Source organism: Coenobita brevimanus, chromosome 64 (genome assembly GCF_032717465.1).
Source record: "Coenobita brevimanus isolate Jiangsu-jjx chromosome 64, ASM3271746v2, whole genome shotgun sequence".
Classification (NCBI taxonomy): Eukaryota; Metazoa; Arthropoda; class Malacostraca; order Decapoda; family Coenobitidae; genus Coenobita; species Coenobita brevimanus.
This window is the reverse complement of record NC_137017.1, coordinates 7,567,810-7,590,254: the sequence shown is the minus strand read 5'-3', so window position 1 is coordinate 7,590,254 and position 22,445 is coordinate 7,567,810. Positions and strand designations below refer to the sequence as shown.

Sequence of the window (22,445 nt, the reverse complement as noted above, 5' to 3'; positions counted from 1 at the left end):
ATTGCGTGCCTGTCCTCCCTCAAGTGGGGCTCAGATAAAGCTTTTTCCATTATACAAGGTTGTCTTAGCCTTTAAGGTACATGCAAGAGAAGTTTGCTTTCCCTTTAACTTGTCAAAATAAAGGGAATTGATGGAAAGATAGGAAAATGTCATATATATGTGAAATACAGTTAATTTGGGTGATAGATATATATAGATAAAAACCTGAACGTGAATGGAAGAAAAGAATATGATGAGCGAAAAAAAGATACATTGGTAAATATCTGAATATTAAGAGGTAAACCGAGGAATATTAATTGGTGTAATTGTGGCTATTATTGGGTTATAATGTGGGCATCAGTGGGTAAAGATGGACAAAGGAGAAAGTTTGAACACAAGTGAGGGAAAGTTTGGACATTGATAGTTAAAAATATGAAGAAAATAAAAAAAAATCATATATGGCTAAAACTGTAAGGAAGAATGTAAAATATGGCTAAACACACATGAACAGCCCACCTATGATCAGAATTGTACAGAAAAATGAAACTGTGAATAAGAGAGGACTGTTCAAACACCGACACGAGAATCCTCCTGGCCTGAACTCCACCCCACGCCTCATTTTCCTGTCGGGGTCTTAAGGGCTCAGGCAAGACGGCATAATCAGGCAGGAGGGATTGGGTGCAAGAAGAGACGTGGCTGCACATCCCCCTCCCTGCCTAATCTTTACTGTCATTTCTCTTTGCTTGTGTGCTTGAAGAGGCTTAAACCTGCCTCCCCCCTATTAGTGTTCGCTCTCTGCCTCCTCCCTATTAGTGTTCGCTCTCTGCCTTCCCCTTTTAGTCTTTGCTCTCTGCCTCCCCCCTTACTAGTCTTTGCTCTCTGCCTCCCCTTATTAGTTTTTGATTTCTGCCTCCCTCTTACTAGTCTTTGCTCTTTGCCTTCCCTCTTCAGGTCTTTGCTCTCTGCCTCCCTTCTACAGGTCTTTGCTCTCTGCCTCCCCCTACTAGTCTTTGCTCTCAGCCTCCCCCGCTACTAGTTTTTCCTCTCGGCCTCCTCTCTCCTACTTTGGATACTGGGGTTGCATGGATATCCCCTTCCCCCCCTTTTTTTTTGGCTGGAGGGATTGTGTACAGGAGGAGTCTTATCCCCCACTCCCTCTTTCGTAGTGTATGCCCTTCCGTAAGGGCATTGCTTATCCAGGAGTGGTTACGTAGATACTCCTCCCACTTTGTTATTGTCTTTGTCGTTGTTTGTATGGTGTTACCTTGAATGACAGACTTTCCTTGTTATCTGTTCAGCTAAAATAATCATGTCTGTTTACATATATAGTTATTTTATTTATTTTTATTTATTTCCACATGGCCTTATCATCCGTCCCGTATTCACCCCACACCACACAAGAAAAAAACACTCATCTTGTTAGTCATGAATAATTCCAGTCTGTTATTCTAGCTAAGACTAAACAAAATTATTCAAGTGAGGGTGAGACCTAGGAGCCTGAGAGTGAGTCATGGGAGCCTGAGAGTGTCATACGAGCCTGAGAGTGAGTCATAGGAGCCTGAGTGAGTCATAGGAGCCTGAGAGTGTCATACGAGCCTGAGAGTGTCTTACGAGCCTGAGAGTGTCTTACGAGCCTGAGACTGAGTCATGGGAGCCTGAGAGTGTCATACGAGCCTGAGAGTGAGTCATAGGAGTCTGAGAGTGTCAAAGGAGTCTGAGAGTGAGTTCTAGCAGCCTGAGGGACTTAATGGACTCTTGGACAAGACTCTGGCCTCATGAACCTGCCAGTAACCAAGCGTCGTGAGGGGTTAGGTTGCATGACAGACTGTGTGCATGTTGATGGTGGGTGAATATAGTTATAGCCTTCACAAGGGGATTTATTGCTCTCTGTCTGTCTGTCTGTCTGTCTGTCTGTTGTCTGTCTGTCTGTCTGTCTGTCTGTCTCTCTCTCTCTCTCTCTCTCTCTCTCTCTCTCTCTCTCTCTCTCTCTCTCATTTCCTCTTGCTTCCTCCCTTCCTCCCAGTATAAGCCAGCTCCAACACGCATCACACCATAAACTAAAACACCCTTTCGAACCCACGATAAAACCCCTACATCCTAATCTACAGAGAGAGAGAGAGAGAGAGAGAGAGCTCATTGGCTTGTCGATTTACGCGCTTAACAATGTCTTCGGGCTTCTTAGGTGCGTTTTACAGGGCAAAGCAAATTTACAAAGCATAATTCGGTCGGGTTTTACGGTCGCGCATAAACCGGCCGCTGCAGTGTCAATAACGCGACATTTACGATAATAACCAGGGCTGGGAAGGTTTTGGGGAATTGGGGAGGGCTGGTTGGGGGTTTGGGAGGGTAGGGGAAGGTGTGGGAAAAGGGACGTGAGGGCAAGAGGAATGGTTTAGGGGTGGGTGGAGACTGGGAATGATGAAGGGTTGTGGAGGAGGGCTGGGGGCATGAGTGGGAATGTTCGGATAGCTGGGGAATGGAGAAAGGGATGGGAAAAGGGAAATGAGAGCAGGGGGAGGGTTTGGGGGTATGAAGTGACTGGGGAAGGGTTGGGGTAGAGGAGGGCTGGACTCATGAAGAGTGGAAATGTTGGGATACTTGGGGAAGGAGGAAAGGTGTGGGAATAGGGGATGGAAAAGTTGGCTTGTGTAGGCTTATTGATGTGGGAATGATGGAGGCTGGGCAAGGAGGATGGTTGGGGAATAGGGGAGTGGGAACCAGGGGGGCATGGTTTGGGGGATAGATGGGGACTGGGGAGAAGGGAGGTTGGGGGAGGAAGGACTAGGCCGTGTGGTGGGAAAGAGTTGAGGGAGGGGTTGGTGGTAGGTTAGCAAGGGGGAAGAGAAAGGGTGAATATTGGAAAGGATTGAGAGATGGAGCTTAGGAAGAGGAAGGGGGAAAGGAGAAAGGAAAGAGAGAGGAGGAGGAAGAGAGGCAAGATAGTAGTTGACGTGAGAAAAGGGGAATGAAACAAAGAGAAGAGGAAGAGGGAAGGGTAAGAAATGGTTCTCCATGGACGAAGGTATGAAATGGGTAAGGGGAAGAAGAGGAGAAAGGTGCAATCATTGTCAGTAGTTCTCTCACACTATCCCCTATATGTGAAAGACTTAATGAAATCTTTCTATATTAAACGGCCATATTAAAGCAGGCTGGGAAGGTAATAATCTACCCTCATAAGGTCGAAACCTCAGACGTATTAAAGGATTATGAGCAGGAGGTGTACATAGTTGTAAGGTTGAGAGGAAATGTGTGTCATAGTTTGGTTGTAGCAAAATGGATATGAGGATGCAGTTGTGTGTGTGATCACGAAAAGAGGAGGATGCAAATAGATGATAAAACTCCCTTCCTCTGATCACATGCTAGAAAATAACATCTAGGTGATTTTATACTAGATATTTTTTCTCGCTGAACGTTGACATTTGACATATCCTGAGGGTCCGCTGCTCGTAACCTTGCATTTCATATTTACGTGTGACATTTGCTGCTGAATGTCATGGTAGGTGTATCTTATGTTTTCAATATCACAGAGTGGATGATTTTCAGTGCTACTAGGCATTTCCAGGAACCTCGACATATTGTTACCTGTACCATTTTAGGTCAGACTATTACCTGTGCTATGAATAGAAGCCTGCCTTCAGATAGAGCTTTTAGATACATACTTTTACTTTGTTTTTCATTTTACACTTTCTTTTTTCCATTAATTCATTCATTCTTTCCTTCCTTGTTTCTTTTTATCTGTCTCTGTCTGACTATCTCCCTACCCACCTATCTATTTATTAATCTACCTTTCATTTTTTTTAGATTAAAGGAAGAATAGTATTTCGCGATGAAATTTTCCCATACTATTGATAGTATCCCTTCTGTACCATCGATGCAACGGGAATGGTCTTACTCTTGTTTCCATATCCATTAAAATATCCGTAAAGGTGTGTGTGTGTGTTTGTGTGTGTGTGTGTGTGTGAGAGAGAGAGAGAGAGAGAGAGAGAGAGAGAGAGAGAGAGAGAGAGAGGTATCCCAGGGAAAAGAGAGAGGAATTGACTGGTGTAGGAGTGTATTTTTCAGAGGGTGAGCGAGTGTATTGGGAGAGGCAGGGTTTTGTGTGTGTGGTATGTGGGAGTGGAGAGGGAGCGGTGTGGAGTTTTTGGGAGTGTGTGAGAGAGAGAGAGATTGGGAGAGATTGTGGGACTTTGGGTGAGTTTGGAAGTGGGTTAGAGTCTGGGTTATAGGTTGAGTGTGTCTGGGATAGTTTGGGAGGGTTTGGGATATTGTATGAAAGCACTGGGATGGAGTGTGGGATAAATGAATGTGCAGGAGGTGGTAAGGTGGAAATGTTGGTTGTTGGAATAGGATGGGAGTTTGTGGGATGGAGTAGGGTTTGATTAGGGAGTGTAGGAAACGATCCGATAGTGTAGGAATGGAGTAGGAACCAGTGGGATAGATTGTGGGATGTTGAGAATACACAGGAGACTCTGATTTTGACATGGAGAGTGTGGAATGTGCTATGGGATGTTGTTGTGGAGAGCGTGTGGTGTTGGGAGAGTGCTGGTGGCATTGGGATAGAGTGCGTTGTGTTGGGAATGGGTTAGAGGTTGTGGAATGCAGTGTGGGATGTTGGGATGGTATAGAGAAAAGTGGGTTGGGATGGAATGTGGCAGGTTGGAAGAAGATTGTATGCAGATGAGGAAATTGAAAGGGGGGGGGGGATACTTGGATGTGAGCGAGGATGGGAATTTTGGGGACAATATTGAGTGTTGGGATAGAGTAAATGATAGTGGAATAGAATGCTGGGTGTTGGGGAAAGGGGACAGAGGGATGGATTGGGAAATATTGGAAGAAGTGGGTGTAAGAGGCAGTCGGAGGAGGAGTTGGATGTAGGGGAGAGAAGAGGGAGAAAGGGGTGAAGGAACTGAAATGTGTAATGAGGTAGGTACAGGAGAGCGTTATATGCAGTGAGGTGGAAAGGGATATGGGGATGCGGTAAAAGGCTGAAGTGGTGATCCTGCAAATTCTGGAGAGTGTGTGGGAGAAGGAGGAGAAGAAGAAGGAGAAGGAGGAGGTGTGTGGGTAGCTGATAGACAGTGGAAGGGAGAGATGGAGGAAGATTTAGGAGTGTGAAGGAGGCCATTCTATGGACATGGATGTGGAGCTGTAGAAAAAGAATGGAAGGGAAATATTGATCTTGCGAAATTGTAAGGGTACATGAGAGGGATTGTGAGAAAGTGTAGCAAGTTGAGAGATGATGGAAGGGGAAAATGGACACAAAGTTTAGGAGCGTAGGATGAAGGAAGTGAAGTGGAAAAGAATACTGGAGTGCCGTAAAGATAAGAAAGTGAAATTATGTGTTGATCCTGCGAATTCTGAAGAGTGTGAGAGGAAGTGTAGATAGCTGACATTGGATGGAGATAACAGACGAAGATTTACGACAGTGTTGGAGGGCGAAGTGGAAGGGCTTATAAAGAGAAATAAAATGTTGATAGGTTAATCCCTGGAATTTGGGGGAGTGTGGGAGGGCTTATAAGTTATGTAGATGGGAGATAATGGAGGGGAGAGGTGGATTGACCTTTAAGTTAAGCAGTAGGAGAGGTGGAAGCACGGGATGAACGGGGATGCTGGGCATTCGAAGAGTAGGAAAAGGAAGGGAAGGGACTGAATGTAGGTGAAGGAAGTTTGGTAAAGATGTGAAGCTTTGGAGGTGACACTAGGAGATGCAGTTTTTGAGGGATGATGATGGGGGATAAAAGTAAATGATTTAATTTGCGCGAATTTGGTGTAAGAGTTAATAGGAAAGAAGAAAGGGTTTGAGAAATGAGTGAGTTTGGTTTGAAAAATTAGGGTATGCAGTGGAATTAAATTTTGTCTGTTCTGTTTCAGTGGAAAGTAGGGAGTAGTTAACGGGTTGAAGAAACTGGGGATAGAGTAACACACCAAAATGGACGAAATTGAGGGATAAGCTAAAAGGGGACTGTCTTGGAAGAAGGGACAGTGTGGAGTGGTATGTGAGGGAGTGAAGAAATGGTTTGTGGTGGTCTAGTGTGGTGGGAAAGACTGTACCGCACATGAAGCATTTCAAACCTTCAAGATGTAACTGGAGTAATGTATGATGTCACAAGGAGGGTAGGTCGTTCTCCTACTCTAAAAATAAATTGGCTTACCATAGACTATCCTTGGCCTCCCTCCCCATATGTTTCTGGATGGGCTAAATGAGATAGGATGGTAATGTACTTTGTGAGACAGAGACGAATGCTGAACTGGATAGATGGTATTGGCTGAATTACGTAAGAAGGAAGGAAAGGTGAAGAAGGAGGAAAGAGAACCGTATAAGGAAGCAGGGATATAGGAATGAGGGGGATAAAAGAGGAGAGAAGGAGGATTGTGTGACTGAGAGGAAATGCATGTAGCCTGGGGAGTAGGTGAATGGGGACGGTGGATAGGGGAAGGAAGGGAGAGAGGAGAGTAGGTAGGAGAGGGAGTAGAGTGGTGATGCGGGGATGGAAGCGGAGAGGGGGTAGGTGAGAGAGTAAAGAGGTGGAAGATGGGGGGATGGAGGTAAGGGAGATAGGTGATGGAGATGGAAATAGGTGAGAAGTGAGTGTGGTTGGGAGGAGGGAAGTAGGTAAGCCGAAAGGAGGAGGATACGTGGAAGGGGGAGTGAGATGGGAGATGAGGAAAATGGAGATAAATGGGTGAGGGGACTGGGGATGGGAGTAGGCTAAAGAGAGTACAGGTGGGGAGTTGGGCCAGCGAATAGGAGGAGGGAAGTGGAGTAAATTGGAGGTGTGGAAGATGGAGGAGACTAGATAGGGAGTTGGAAGAGATAAGATGAAGAGGGAGTGAGGATGAGAGGAGGGAAGGGCTTAGGAGTAGGGGAAGTATGTAGGAGGAAGGAGGGAAGTGGGGGGATGGGGAGGGGTGTGGATGGGTGGAGGAAGGGAAATGGAGGTCGGAGAGGTAAAAATAAGCTTGGAAGATGGGAGGCATTGTGTGAGGGAGATGGGAGGACAGGGTCGGGGAGAGGTGGAGTGGAGGAGAGGGAGGAAAAATGGGAGAGAGACGTTCGGGAGAAAAGAAAAAAGAGGAGAAATAGGAAAAATAAGTAGAGAAAAAGAGGAGAAGAAGAGAAAGAAAAGAACAGAGGAGAAAATGGAGAAGAGAGGAGAATTAGAATAAAAAAAGAGGAATACAGGGGAAAAAAGAGGGGGAAAAGGGAGAAATAGAAAGAAAAGAGAAGTGTAGAAGAGAAAAAGAAGAAGTGAGGAGAAACAGAAAGAAAAGATAAGAGTAAAGGAGAAAATCAGAGAAGTAAAAGGAAAAAGAAGGAGGGAATATCAAAAGTCAAAGAAGGGAAGAAAAATGCTGAGAGAAAAGGAGGGGGGGAAGAAGGAATATTTGGAAGAATAGAGGAACGTAGATAAGAAATAAAGGGAAAAGAAATTGAGAAGGGAGAGAAGGGGAAGGTGTAGAAATATGATGAGAGAATGGAGAAGTAAAGGGAGGAATTATGAAAACATGGATAAGACAAAACAATAAGAGAAAGGGGAAGGGAATAATGTGTAGTAATGGAGATAAGAGAAGAACAGACAAGAGAAGAGCAAGGAAAACGAAGAGAAAAAGGAGACAGAAAGAAAGAAAAAATAAAGAAGGGAAGAAAATCAAATATTCTCCTCCTCCCCCTCCTCCTTTCGAGTTTAAATCGGAAAAAGTCATACTTGCCTTGTACAACTCGCTAGTGCGCCCCCATCTTGAGTATTGTGTGCAATTCTGGTCTCCGTACTACAGAAAGGACATTGAAAAATTAGAGAAAATTCAGCGAAGAATCACAAAAATGGTACCACGACTTAGAAACAAACCATATGAGGAACGCCTTGAAGAACTTAAATTATTTAGCCTAACGAAGCGCAGGTTAAGAGGGGACCTTATTGAAGTTTTCAAAATCATGAAGGGATATGACAACTTAGACATGAATAAATATTTTGATATAGACCGGTCGAGTCAAACCAGAAGTAATGGCTGCAAAATCATGGGAAAACGATTCCAATCCCACGAAGCAAAATACTTCTTCTTTAACAGAGTTGTAAATATCTGGAACAGATTACCCTCAGATACCGTGAACAGTATCTCAATTGAGACATTCAAAAACAAATTAGACAAGTATTTGCATGAAAATCCTCAGCTGACTCTTTTTCTGTCCGAATAACTTGCTTTTATAGCTACGGTACATGTAAGTTCATGCCCCCTTAGTGTACAAGACACCCCGTAAACAATGTACCCGTACATAGTGTTGCGTCACGATATTATACATTTCCAATTTATTCGGTGCAAACAAAGCAATATAAGCACAGATTAGGATCTGCACAGATAACCCTGAGTTAACGGTCACTACTCTTACTTTCGACCTGTGATGGGCTGTGGATCACTGAGGGTCCCTGTTAGTCAAGTGACCACCATCGGGATTTTTTAATGTACCAGGGGTCACTGCTTCAGGATGAAACTTGTGTACTGTCCCACATGGGAGAGTTCCTTGTCTCAGTGGAGTGAACGGAGCTATTGCCTGATTGACTGCTGCCTACCTAAAAAGCGCCAGGGAAGGTTGCCGCACCACCCCTAAACATCCACTCTGTGCATTGCACATCCACACTGTGCACTGTGCAGTCCCCTTTTATCTGAGACACCCGTCCTATATACTTTTCAGTCTCCCCAGCGCAAAGAAAGCAATATAAGCACAGATTAGGAGCTGCACAGATAACCCTGAGTTAACGGTCACTACTCTTACTTTCGACCTGTGATGGGCTGTGGATCACTGAGGGTCCCTGTTAGTCAAGTGACCACCATCGGGATTTTTTAATGTACCAGGGGTCACTGCTTCAGGATGAAACTTGTGTACTTGTCCCACATGGGAGAGTTCCTTGTCTCAGTTGAGCAAACGGAGCTAGGGCCTGATTGACTGCTGCCTACCTTAAAAGCGCCAGGCAAGGCTGCTGCACCACCCTAAACATCCACACTATGCAGTGTGTAGCTTCCACGTTATGTCCACAGACTTCCCATTAACTCAATGTAACTGGTTTATAATGTCATGCCGTAACTATTATTTTATTTGTTTACTTTCTCTTTCAGGTTACTCTATCGGGTAGCTTATAGATAAAGTATTATAGAATGTGACTTTTCCTTTCCAATGTTTCCTATAAAATTTCCATGTCAGTTTTTCCATGCTGCATGGTGGTTTTTCTCACTTTTTCCTGGAGGGTTTGGTGGTGGGGGGAGCCTTCTTGCTTTCCTATCCTTATCCTTCAACATGTAGAGTTAGATCTTGTAGTCATAGTTTTCTCTAACAAGCAGCCTCGAAAGGACCATAAGGTCTGTTGCTGTTTGCTTTCCTGTGTAATCCTGTGTAATCCTCCTCAGCACATTTCCCAGTCGTACTTTCCTCCACCTAAATCACATTGTACCGTACTTCTTGCCACTTTCCTTCTCCTTTCCCTCTCTTCCCTCTCCCCTCTCCTCCCCTTCCATCCACTCCTTGCTATAACCCACTGTATTCTTTCCTATTTTTATTTCCTCCTCCCTTATCCACCCTCTTCCTTACTTGTCCTCTTTTCCTCCTTCCCTTTTCCTTTCTTTTCCTCATATTTCTTCCCCTCTTCCCTCCTCTCTGCCATCCCCACTTCCCCTTCCGTTTCCGTTATTCGTCTCCTCCTCCTCCTCCTCCTCCTCCTCCTCCTCATCATCATCATCATCATCATCATCATCATCATCATCATCATCATCATCATCTTTCCTTCCTCTCTCCTCTCACTTCTTTCCCTCTCTCCTTTCTCTCTCTTTCCTCCTTTTCTCCCTCCACCTCCCATTGTTACCTGCTGTACTTTTTACCTCACCTGTTTTGCATACCAGGGAGGCGTTGGTGTGCACGCTTTTTTTTTTTTTTTTTTTTTTTTTTTTTAGGTGCAGGGGGTCAGGGAGGCAGGGTGGATGTGGAGGAAGAAGAGGGGGAGGAGGGGGAGGGAGAAGAAGAGGAAGAGGAAGAAGAAAAAGAGAAAAGTGAATATGAAAAGCATACTGGATAGGTATGCGGAAGAAGAGGCGGGTGAGGATGATTATAATGAGGAGGAGGAAAGGAGGAAGAAGAAGTAGAGAAAGAGAGGAAGAAAGGAAGGAAGAATAAAAAGAGGACATAGTTGAAGGAAAATCAGGAAAGCATAAAACCAGACGAAAACCAAAAATTATAGGTAGTCAGTATGTCATGTCAGTACGTCAGCTCGTCATCAGCTCGTCAGCATATCAAATCACCACGTCAGCAAGTCATCAGCACTTCAGCATATAAGATCAGCACATCAGTAAGTCATCAGTACGTCAGGATATCAAATCACCACGTCAACATGTCAGATCAACACGTCAGCACATCAAGTCAGCACGTCAGCATGTCAAGTCAGCGCACCATGTCAAATCAGCACATGTCAACAGCACTTCACTAAGATCAGCGCACCCCCATGTCAGATCAGAGCACCACTAAGTCAGCTCAGCACGTCAGCCCGGGAGCATGTCAGCCACGTCAACCCGGCCACAAGACTTGAACTAATCCGGCGAAGAATAAGCCGTGATCCGGAGAGAAATATTTACATATAGATTGGATCCCACTTTTTTGGCTTTTCTGCTGACGGCTGACAAATGCTATCTAATGGTGGCGTTAATTTTGATAAGAGGGTGATAGTGTTGATTTGTGTGATTAGGGAGGGTGTGTTATTCTCTCTCTCTCTCTCTCTCTCTCTCTCTCTCTCTCTCTCTCTCTCTCACACACACACACACACACACACACACACACACACACACACACACACACACACACACACACACACACACACACACACACACACACACACACACACACACACAGTTGAAGATATGAATACAAGACATTGCTTGGGATATTTCGTGTCACTCTTTCCCCCTTGTGGATATGTTCATGCGTGTTTTTCTAGTTGTGTGTGTGTGTGTGTGTGTGTGTGTGTGTATGTGTGTGTGTGTGTGTGTGTGTGTGTGTTTCAATACGGCCCTAATTAACCCAGCCAAGGTAAACACAAACACCTGGTCTCACCTGTATACCGGCTTTCCCGTGACCCCATTGTAGACGAGAACCAGTATAGGTGAGTCCCCGGGCTGGGTGAGGTTGCAGGGGAGCAGTGCACGACCCCCCACCACTGCAACAATCTCCTCTGCAACACCTGCAAAGCGAGGGAGGCCAGCTTAGTAGGGGTGGCTTAGGAAAAATTAGACTACATTAGTTTAGTTTAGTTTCAAATTTAAACCTCTTTGGATACACCTGCAACAAGGGGGATAGGCCAATTAGTCGGGGACAGGTAAGGTTTGGATTAATTTAGTTTAGTTTAGGATAGACTAAGTTAAGTTTGTTTAGGTTAAGTTAGGTTAGGTTAGGTTAGGATAGGTTTGGAGAGGATATATTAAAATATTTCGGAGATGGAGCGAAAGGAGGCCAGAGAACAAGATGGCGAGATGAAATTTTAAAAATTGCTAGGGCTGGATGGAACAAGGTAATGGTCAACAAATCACAGTGGATGGAAAAGACCTTCGTCCAACTGTAGACTAATCCACGCTTTAGATGATACTGGTGATGATAATGATAATGATGATAAATTAGTTCAGAGTAGGATGGACTGGGTTGGGTTAGGTTATGTAAGATTAGGTTAGATGGCGTTTGAGTTAGTTATGGTAGGGTACAAGGGTAGGTTAGGTTGCGTTTGGTTTAGTTTGAAGTTAGGTTGGGGTAGGTTAGGTTTGGTTTGGATTGGATTGGTTTAGTTAGGTTTAGCTGTAGGGTTAGAATATGTTGCAGGGGAGCAATGGTCGGTCCTCTACCACTTGCACTGCCTCTGTTGCAACACCTGCAACAGGACGGATGGGGGTTCGCAACTTGTATGTCATCTGAATCTGGCCGCCCTTGCAACACAGAGATACACTAGCTCGTCTACACCAAGAACATATACACAGGTACTAGATGCCTTGGATATTCTAACTACACAAGGAAGGACGGAGTAGTTTACCTTTTCTTAGCTATCACTCCTTCAAGCACACAGATACAACCCCCACCCGCTCCTAGAGAGAGAGAGAGAGAGAGAGAGAGAGAGAGAGAGAGGCGGGGAATTAGAATGCAAATAACTCGATCAAAAGGCGGATGCAACACTTTGGATATCGACAGAGCTACGAAGCAAAGCGGGGGCGAGGGAGAGGGATCTGTGTTGCGCGTGTGTGTGTGTGTGTGTGTGTGTGTGTGTGTGTGTGTGTGTGTGCGTGCGCGCTTTTTTTAATTCCCGTGTGTGAGTTTTTTTTTGTGTGATGCGTCTGCGTTGTGTTGGGTGGGGAAATTGATGTAGCGCTGTGTTTTTTCCATGTTTTTTGTTAGTATTGTTTGTGTGTGTGTGTGTGTGTGTGTGTGTGTGTGTGCGCGCGCTTTTTTAAATTCCTGGTGTGGGTTTTTTTTGTGTGATGCGTCTGCGTTGTTTTGGGTGGGGAAATTGATGTAGCGCTGTGTTTTTTCCATGTTTTTTGTTAGTATTGTTTGTGTGTGTGTGTGTGTGTGTGTGTGTGTGTGTGTGTGTGTGTGTGTGTGTGGTCATGTGTTGTCTCGTGTTTTGTGTGTATATTGGTTATTGACACGGAGAATATAAAAAAGGTGGGGAGGTGAAAACAGGACGATCGTTGTGTTTTGTGTGTGTGTGTGTGTGTGTGTGTGTGTGTGTGTGTGTGTGTGTGTGTGTGTGTGTGTGTGTGTGTGTGTGTGTGTGTGTGTGTGTGTGTGTGTGTGTGTGTGTGTGTGTAATGGTATCGTGTGTAGATTGTCTTGTATTTGATTTGTGTTAGCCACACAGACCGTTTAGCGTTTGTCTTGTGTTGTGTTGAGCGTGTGTATTGCGCCGTTGTGCTTGAGAGGAGTGTTGTCTTTGGTGTGTATTGTGTGAGCTTGGTTGAATTGTGTGTGTGTGTGTGTGTGTGTGTGTGTGTGTGTGTGTGTGTGTGTGTGAATCGTGTATTGCATCCATAGATAGTATTGGGTTTGTTACATCCACCACTGACACCCTGTCTGTCTATGTTCTTCATCTATCTCTCTGCCCGTCTTTGCCTAACTCTCTGTCTGTCTGTCCGTGCCTGCTTGTCTCTGTCTCTCTCTCTCCTGTCTCTGATTACGGACAACTTATCGGAAGGATCCTGACATTAATTTAAAGATTGACATATCCTCTTTCCTACTTCTGTTCCTCATTTTTGGGAAGAAGAACCACCTACAGAGCGATGCCGTCGTTTTCTGTTTGAGAACCCATGAGGAATTGAAGTTTTTAGAGAACGTAGGTAATGGATGCGTAAATAAGTGTCCATTATATCCATTAAAACCAGTCCCCATTAACTTATACAGGTGACATGTTTCCTTTGCATACAGCCTCCATCCATTTTTTTTTTTTACTTAGGGAGCAAAAAGGTGAAACAAGGGTGAAAATGGTGAAAATTAATCTCAGTCAGAGCGTTCATAATTAAAAAACGTCTCCCCTTCCCCCATCTTCTTTAATGCATTACCCTCGGGTTTATATTTCTCTCTCTCTCTCTCTCTCTCTCTCTCTCTCCACCGTGTACCCTTCACCACTCCACTCCTCGCAATCTGTCTCCATCACCTCCCTCTTCCACCCTCATCTGTTCTTGTCTCTCCCCATATTCCTCTCCCTATCTCCCTAATTTTCTCTTCTCCCTTTGCCTCTGAATCTTCCTCTCTTTCTCATCTTTCTCTTCCCCTCCCTGTTTTCCTTCTCTCTGTCTTTCTATTTCTCCATGTTTTGCTTTTCGTCAATATTTACCTTCTTGTTTCACCTCCTCCCCACCCTTGTCTTACCTCCTTTCCTCCTTCTCTCCCCTGTCGCTCCATCTCTCCCCTGTCGCTCCATCTCTCCCCTGTCGCACCTCCATCCCTCCCCTTCTTACCTCCTTCCATCTCCATCCCTCTTTCATTCCTCCCTCTTTCCTTCCTTCATTGCTCTTCATCTCTCCTTCTCCCCGTTCCATTTCCATGTTATGTATTTTTCCGCCAGTTTTAATACCCCGTTTCCCGTCCCTTCCTGGTTTTTCCTCTCTCTCTCTCTCACACACACACACACACACACACACACACACACACACACACACACACACACACACACACACACACACACACACACACACACACACACACACACACACACACACACACAATCTCCAATATCCTCTCCACACGCTATTGTCACCTACTTACATGCTCTCTCGTGCCCTCCCCTCCCCTCCCTTGCTCTCTCTCCCCCCTTCCTTGCTCCCTCTCTCCTCTCCCTTCTGATTCTCTCTCCTCCCGTCCTACCGTCAGATCTTGTCTTATCACCCTCCCCATTCCTTTCCTCTCCTCACCTCTCCTTTCCTCTCTTTCTCTCTTTCCTTCCTCCTTCCATCCTTGCCTTCCTGTTCTCCTTCCTTTCCACCTCCTGTCTTCACTTTCTTCCTCACTACTTTACTTAACATTTTTCTTTTCTTTTCCTGCCACTTATCTTGTACTTTTCTCCCTCCCACCTTCCCTCACCTGTTCCATCCCTCCCTGTCCCCTCACTCCTTCACATCCCTCCTTTCTTCCTTTCCTCCTAGCATTTTCTCCATCCTTCTTATTTTATTTTCCCACTTCTCTTCTTTGCCATATATCGTCTTTTCATTTCGTTTCCCTTCCCTCTCTCCTTCCTTGCCTGTTTACATCTCTCTTTTCATCACTCCCGTCTCTCCCTCTCCCCCAGCCTCCCATCTCCTTTCCATCCCTCCCTCACTTACATCTCATCCCCCCACTTGTCCCATCTCACTTCCGTCTTATTTTTCTTTATTCCCCTCCCATTATCCCATCCTTCTATCCCTCCCTGTCCCATCTCACTTTCCTCACGCTCTCTCTCCCTACCTCTACCCTTCCATACCACTCTCTTCCATCCTCCATCCCATCCCGTCTCACGATGTCCCATTCTATTTCTCCCTCTCCATTGCATCCCTCCCTCCACTCATCCCACCCTTACTAATTCAACCCCTTCCCTCCCTCCATCCCTTCCTACTCCCTGCCTCCCTCCCTCGGCCTCACCATCCCGTCAAGCCAAGGCGCCTGATCAATGTGGGATTTGCATATCTGAGGGCGTGACTGTGTGCCATATTGGAATATTGAGGGAATGTGTCAATGCACGCTGAATGCTGATGCCTCCCCGGACATCCAACCAACCCCCCACATCCTATCATGCGCAAGACGTGTTTCTTTTTTCTTTATTTTTTTCTTCCAAGGAGGGGAGGGTCGGAAGGGGTACAGTTCTTGCTTTTTCTCATTTTTTCTTCCAAGGAGGGGAGGGTCGGAAGGGCTCAGTGTTTTCTTGAGACATTGTTTTGTAAGGACAGTGAATATTAGAGATCTGTGGTGAGCATTAATTGATGAATGTAACTTTTTTTTTTCCCTCTTGATTAATTACCTGTTGTCATTTGGAAAGCTGACCCCCGAGCCATTCTTCTTGTACGGAGAACTTACTCTCGCTGTGAAAAATTGACCCCTCATGTAAATATCTCGGACATGTAGTTAGGTTTGGGTAGGTTAAATTAGTCAGGTTAAGTTAGGTTAGGTTAGGTTAGGTTAGCCACCCTTCCTCTTGAGGTATATTTTTGGGCTGGGTTTGGTAAGGACGGTGGGTATGAGAGCTGCATGATGGATCAGTGCAGGATGAGCATGGAGGTTATGAATGCTGATCCCGTTAACGTCGTACAGTTCTTTCACCTTAATTTGGCCAAGATTTTTGTCCTTTTCCAGCTTATTTCAGGGAGGTCAGAAGCAGAATGACAGTATTATAGCTCTCAGATTTCTATGACTCTCGCCCACCTGAAAAAAATGGGCTGTTTGTTGTTTGAATAGCGTGCCGGAGTTGTGTCGGTCATTAGAAGGTCCTAATGACAATGGAAATTAGAGAAGTAATCCAAATAAGAAGCGAGAGAGACAGCAAAACGTGTCCCAGTGAGTGAGTGACCTGAACAAGGATGAAAATCGAAGTGGTGTTCCTGTAAATCAAGTTAAACTCACACCTGTCACGTTGATCCCTCACCCATTACAGCATACCTAGCCTACCTACCAACCCGTCTCTCTCTCTCTCTCTCTCTCTCTCTCTCAAGTAATGTGTCGCTGCGTAATGTTCTCGCTTTTCATTACCGATGCGTCAAGATTTTTACCAGTTGGGATTAATTACTTAGTGAAATCTGTCGCCTGCCTTTCTCCTCCTCTCCATTTCCCCCCATCCTCATCCCCTCCCTCCCCTTCTTCCCCATCTCCCTCCCCCCCCTCCTCATCTCCACCCCTCCTCACCTTCCGCCTTCCTCACCATCTGCTTTCCGTATTTATTCAGTTTTCTTCCCTCCCCCATTTCCTGCTTGCTTCATTTTCATCTTCCTTTCGTCCCACAACTTTCTCTTTCCCCCATCTGACTTTGTTTTCCTCCACTTCCACTTTTTTTCTTTGTCTCGCACCCTCTTTACATCCTCTTCTAGCCCACCCCTCCAAGCCCTTCTTTTCCCTTCGCTTTCTTTTCGTCTCTTTCCCCTCTGCTCGTTTCCCTTCTTTTCCCTCTGCATTCCTTTTGTGTCCTTCCCTTTCCCCTTCCCTCTCACCTTTCATTTACTTCCGCTTCCCCTTCTTTCCCATCCTCTCTTTCCATATGTTCCTAACTTCCTCCTATTTCCCCCACTGTCATTCTCCATCTCCTCTCCTCTTCCCTTTCCCCTCCTTCACCTTTCCCTCTCCCCCTTCTTCCCTCTTCACTCCTCTTACCTTCCACCCTTCCCTCCCCCCCTCTGTCACGAGTTTTGAGGCGCTTCTGTTGTCTCTGAGGTATATGTAGATGAAAGAATATCGGGTGGGGAGGGGAGTTTGCACTGGTTTTATAAATAGTGTTTGTTTTATAATATTGAGGTATGTGTCAGTGTGTCTTTTTCTTGCCCATTTAGTTGACTGTAGTGTGTCTTGCTTAAGATTTTTTTTTTTTTTTTTTTTTGTGCAGAGGGTGTTGCGATGGTTTGGGCATATGGAGAGAATGGATAATGAGCGATTGGTGAAAAAGATAACTAGATCTGATGTGAGAGGTGTAAGGCTGAGAGGAAGACCACGAATAGGATGGATGGACAGTGTGAAGAGAGCGCTGGATGCGAGAGGGATGTCTGTTGAGCAAGGAAGAGTGGCTGTGCGTGACAGAAATAAATGGAGAGAAATTGTGAATGAATAAGTGATGACGCAGCCCTGAGGGGATATTCTCCCGCATTTGGTCTGATCAGCTAGTCAGGTCAGGTGCGGGTAAGGGGATGGGTCTGTTATGATGTGGCAGGGGTAAACCAGTTCTGCTGTCGGGCCCTGCTGCGGATGTCACTGATTGCATTGCGCAGTTGGCCCTTGTGCGGTGTGGTGCGGTGAGGATCTGTCCGTTCTCCCCTTTGGGGCTAAGATGCGAATGAATGTGTTTGAATGGATGAGTAAATGGGGAGTGTGTCGTCCTGTCTCGGCTACCTCCCTTTCCTTGGGGGAAGCAGCCTAGGTATATACTGTAGATAGATAGACACTTTCATATTCTCCTTATGGTATATGGTTTTTGTTTTATTTATTTATTTTTTGTATCGAGAATGCTACAAAAAAGGAAAATACGTGAACGTTCATTCAGTTATTTTTATCGAGAAAACATTCAAAAATAAAATACCAGGCTATATGAAGGTACTAAAGTCAGAAATAAAGCGGAAAGGAAGAGGAGGTAGAAAATTCCGCTTAATCGAGTACACTACGGGCCTTAGATTTCCTCAGAGGTCGATGTCTCAGGAATGTGGATGTATTATAGCATGTCCAAAGGTGTGGATGAGCCCTAATTCTGTCAGTCTTAAGAATATCGATACATATTTCTGAAGACTCGATTTTTCTTGTGATATGGATCCCATGTTTTGCGGGGTGTTTAAAAATTGTTATATATAATTTCTGATTGTCCAATAATATCTGGAAGGAAAAAAATGTGAAAATATTTGAGATTGTGATTTCCTGAGCGTGTGGTCTGTAGGTCGTAGAAAATATTAATGGATTTGACGTTTGGATATTTTCTTGCGGGACTATCTAGGTGAAATGGATTTAGAGTTTGGATATTTTCTTGCAGGACTGTCTACATGGCTTTTCCTCCATCCTCACTCACCCCAAATATTTTCCATGTTTTTTGGTAATTTTCCTTTTATTATTTTTACAGGTATGTGGATGTCCTGAGAGTCCGAATACCTTAAGAAGTACGGTGTCTTAAAAGTCTGGCCGTCCACAGCAGATCCTCATGTCCTAAAATGTGAGTATCATTAACGTATTGCTGTCCTTAAAAGTGTGGTCATATTTAAAGTGTCTTAAAATCATGGCAGTCTATAAATCAGAATATCCTCCATGCGTATCTACATGTCTGGATGTCCTAAGAATGTGGATTATGTTAGAGATGTCCCAAAAATTAAGCGCAAAAAATTTAAGTATGTTGCCAGAAATAGAGATGTATTAAAAGTGTTAAAGTTCCCAGAATATGGCTATTTTTGAAGTATGAATGTTCCGAAATGTGGATGAATTTTGGGTATGTATATCCTCAAAATGAGTATATATACTTAAAAGGTGAGTGTCCTAAAATTTCTCCATATTTATAGTATGAATGTCCTTAAAATATGTCCAGGTTTAAAGTGTGGATGTTCTCAATATATGGAAATATTTAAAGTATGGATGTCCTCAAATGTAAGTGTGGATGTCCCAAAATGTGTCCAAATTCTAAAGTGTGAATATCCGCAAAATTTGGTTAGATATTAAAATCTCTTAAATTTGGAAATATATAAAACGTGGATGTCCCCCCAAAACGTGGCTCTGTATATACAAATTTAAGGATGTCCCCGAGGAGTCTGGATGTCCCAAGGGGGCGGGAGAATGGCAGTTCAACAAATTTCCTCAGTCGTTGAAAAATTTGTTGCCTGTGTTTCTTGCCCCGCGTCGCTTCCTCGCTCTTTTCTTGAGTCCCTCCCTTACCTCTTGCCACATTTTTCTTTTTCCGTTTTCGTTTTCTTAGTTCGTCTGTGTTTGCTTGGAGTGGTTCTCTCTCTCTCTCTCTCTCTCTCTCTCTCTCTCTCTCTCTCTCTCCTCCACCACGTCTCTCATTCTTCTTCTATTCCCCTCTCCTCCTCCCTCCATCAAACCCTCTCTCTCCTCCATTTCTCATCTCTCCATCTCTCCCTCCATCCCTCCACTCCCCCTCCGTCTCAATCATGTCTTCACTCCAGACCTGCCGCTGAATGGAGAGGCGAAAGTCCGAGACCGAAAGAATAGTTGCTTGTACCTGCCAGTGAGTAAATAAATAAATAAAGAAATAAATAAAATAAATAAAGTTGTAACAATAATATAAGAAGGCTAAATTATTCTCGTTCACTTTCTGTACATTATAATGATTTAAAAAGTAAATAAATAGAAACTATGGAAAGGGAAACTAAATTACTATCGTTCGTTTTCTGTGCATCATATGTTTTTCGTTCGCATTCTCTGTTTTATTTATTAAGAGGGTAAATAAATAAAATAATAGAGAAAAGAAAAACTAAATAATTGACACTGGCGTTCTGTGTATCATATATATTTTTATAGTTTTTTTCTATGCATCATTTGTTTTTATATTTCGTTTTATGTGCATCAGATTTGTTTTTCTACGTTTTCTGTGCATCATATTTGTTTTTATATCGTTTTCTATGCATCACGTTTCGTATTCTCCTCTTTTTCTCTACCTTATATTTATTGTCACTGTTTCATCTCAAGTTCACAGGAGATAGTAACACCTTTCACACGTGAAGTTTAATCTGAATCTTAAGTTTACAAGACAACTTAATATTCCGGACGATTTTCTTCAGTTTCTGGGATGATGCTGGCTGTGTTAGGGTTTAAAATAGCACACATTAGAGGGGTTTTTAAATCACTTCAGCTAGAGGGATTGTTCTGGACTAAAATCGTCCGTTTTTGGCAAGAATAAAACACGTGAAAGACCATGGATGTAATATAGCCTAATCTACCGTAGTTATTATTATTATTATTATTATTATTATTTGAAGGAAGGGTAATTTTAATGGATAGTAGAAGAAGGAACTCAGTGCTATGTTCTTAGTTTTCTTAAGACGGAAAACTCTTCTTAACCAAAATGAAATATGTATGAGTATCAAGAAATGAGTAGGATTAGATGCCATTGTACTGATATGGATGAATTTTGGTGTTATTATTTATGCTTGAGTAAAGGATATCCATTTTCTCTCTCTCTCTCTCTCTCTCTCTCTCCCCCCTTCCTTCCTCCCGTCATTAGCTTTACCAAAACTCTCACCTCTGATTTATTAAAACTAAATCAATTATTCCTGCTCACTAGCGTTCACCATTTTTTTTTTTTCACTCGCTCGCTCAGTCGAATATTTTTTCCTTTTGTTTTCGTCTATTTTTGTGTTTGAGATTCTTTTGCATAGTTCATGAGCTTTCTCGGAAGCGTTCGCTCATTTCTCCACTTCCATGTTTTAGTTTTTCGTTCTTGTTTTTATTTTTTAATGTATTATGATTTGTCTTTCCCTGTTTCGATCTCACTCTCCGATTTTCTTTTTACTCTCTCTCTCTCTCTCTCTCTCTCTCTCTCTCTCGTCTTTTCAGTTTTTCGCGTTGATACAATTTTCTCTGGTGCAGTCTCTCACATTTCACTCACTTTTATTCGTTTGTTGGTTTGATTCTCTCTCTCTCTCTCTCTCTCTCTCTCTCTCTCTCTCTCTCTCTCTCTCTCTCTCTCTCTCTCTCTCTCTCCTTTTTTCGTAGTTTCTCTCTTTCCATAAATTCGGATTCCTATGTCTAGTTTCTTTTATATTTTCAGTCATATATTTTCTTCATAATATTTTCCTGTTTTAGTTCACTTTTATTTTCCTGGCTATTTTCATTCCCTCACTTCTTTTCCTTGTTCTCGTGCATCCGTTTTTATCCCATCTTTCCTTCTTCCTGTGTTCCCCTCCGCTTCTCCCTACCCTCTCACTCATTCTATTATTCTTCCTCTTCTCTTTGTGCACTCTTTCCTCCAGCAGCCTGTGAAGTAAAATTACATTCTCTTCTCCTTCCTCTCTTCCTTTTCTTTTTTCTAACAACTTTTTTTCTCTTTTTTTTACAATTGTATTTTCTTCCTCTCTTCCTTTTCCCTTTTCTTGCAACTTTTTTCTCTTTGTTTACAGTTTTATTCTCTTCTTCGTCCTCTCTTCCTTTTCCTTTTTTTAGCAACTTTTTTTTTCTATTTTTTTTTTTTACAATTATATTTTCTTCTTCCTCTCTTCCTTTTCCCTTTTCTAGCAACTTTTTTTTTTCCTTTTTCTTACAGTTGTATTCTCTTCTCCTTCGTCTCTTCCTTTTCCATGTTCTTGCAACATTTTTTCTTTTACATTTCTTTCTCTGTTCCTTCAACTTATTCTTTTCTATCCTTTTCCTGCATCATCTAAACAAGGGTAGTATATCTCTTATCCTTTTCCTCTTTAATTTCTCTGCTTTGTTACCTTTACTCGCTCTTCTCCAGTTCTGCTTCTCCTCTCTTGTTTATATATTCTTTTCTCTTTGTTATTCTTCCTTCTTAGTTATAATTCTTTGGTAGAGCACGACAGGGCTAGTTTTCTTATTTTCCTTTCGTTCCTTTTTCATTATTATCTGTCTTTCCTTCCCTTCATTAGATTCCTTCCCCCTTCATTGTCTTCTTTCTTAATTTTTCTCCTTCATTTAATTACCTACCTCCTTCTCTTAATCATTTTCGTCTTTCTCTTAATTATCTTCCTCCTCTTAAATATATTCCTCCTCCCCTTTCTTCTTTTGTCATTCTCTTCCATGTAAACATTTCAGATAATCAGATCTTTACTTTTCTTCTTCACTTTCTCCTTCCTTTTTTTTCATATCTTCCTTTCTTCCTTTTCCGCCTGATTTCATTCTTTCTGTTTTCTCCTTCCTCTCCTCTCCTTCGTCTCATTTTTCCTTCTCCGTCTCTCCCTCTTTCTTCTCCCCTTGCTCTGAATACTCTCCTCTCTATTCATTCCATTCTCCTTTTTCCCACTCCTCCTCCTGCCCACTCTTCTGCTTTCTTCAGCCTCTTCTGCAGTCAGCTAGACAAAATTAAGCATCCTGTCTGTTCGTCTTTACCCCCCCTCCTTTTTTTTTTATATTCTCCTTTTACTCCCTCTCTTCTTTATCATCCTTATCATTCTTTTTTTCTTCTTTTCTATCTTCATCATTCTTGTTTTTTCTTGTAACGATTTAAATGAGACTGGCTCACTTTTTCTTCTTGATTTTCTCTTCTTTGTATTTTCTTCCCCTTCTTCCTCTTCCATCTCTTCTAAGTGATCTAGTTTCTTATTCTTCCCTCTTT

At 43.3% G+C, this 22,445-nt stretch overlaps 1 protein-coding gene across 1 annotated transcript in view; it reads right to left on the bottom strand.

Annotated features, from left to right (window-relative positions):
* The window catches only part of LOC145404634 (protein turtle-like), a 475,758-nt gene that overhangs the window by 97,357 nt on the left and 355,956 nt on the right, over positions 1-22,445 (bottom strand). The window contains exon 2 of the mRNA XM_080276156.1: positions 11,069-11,195. Within this exon, the coding sequence (XP_080132282.1) occupies positions 11,069-11,195 (127 nt within the window). The remainder of the gene's footprint in view (positions 1-11,068; positions 11,196-22,445) is intronic.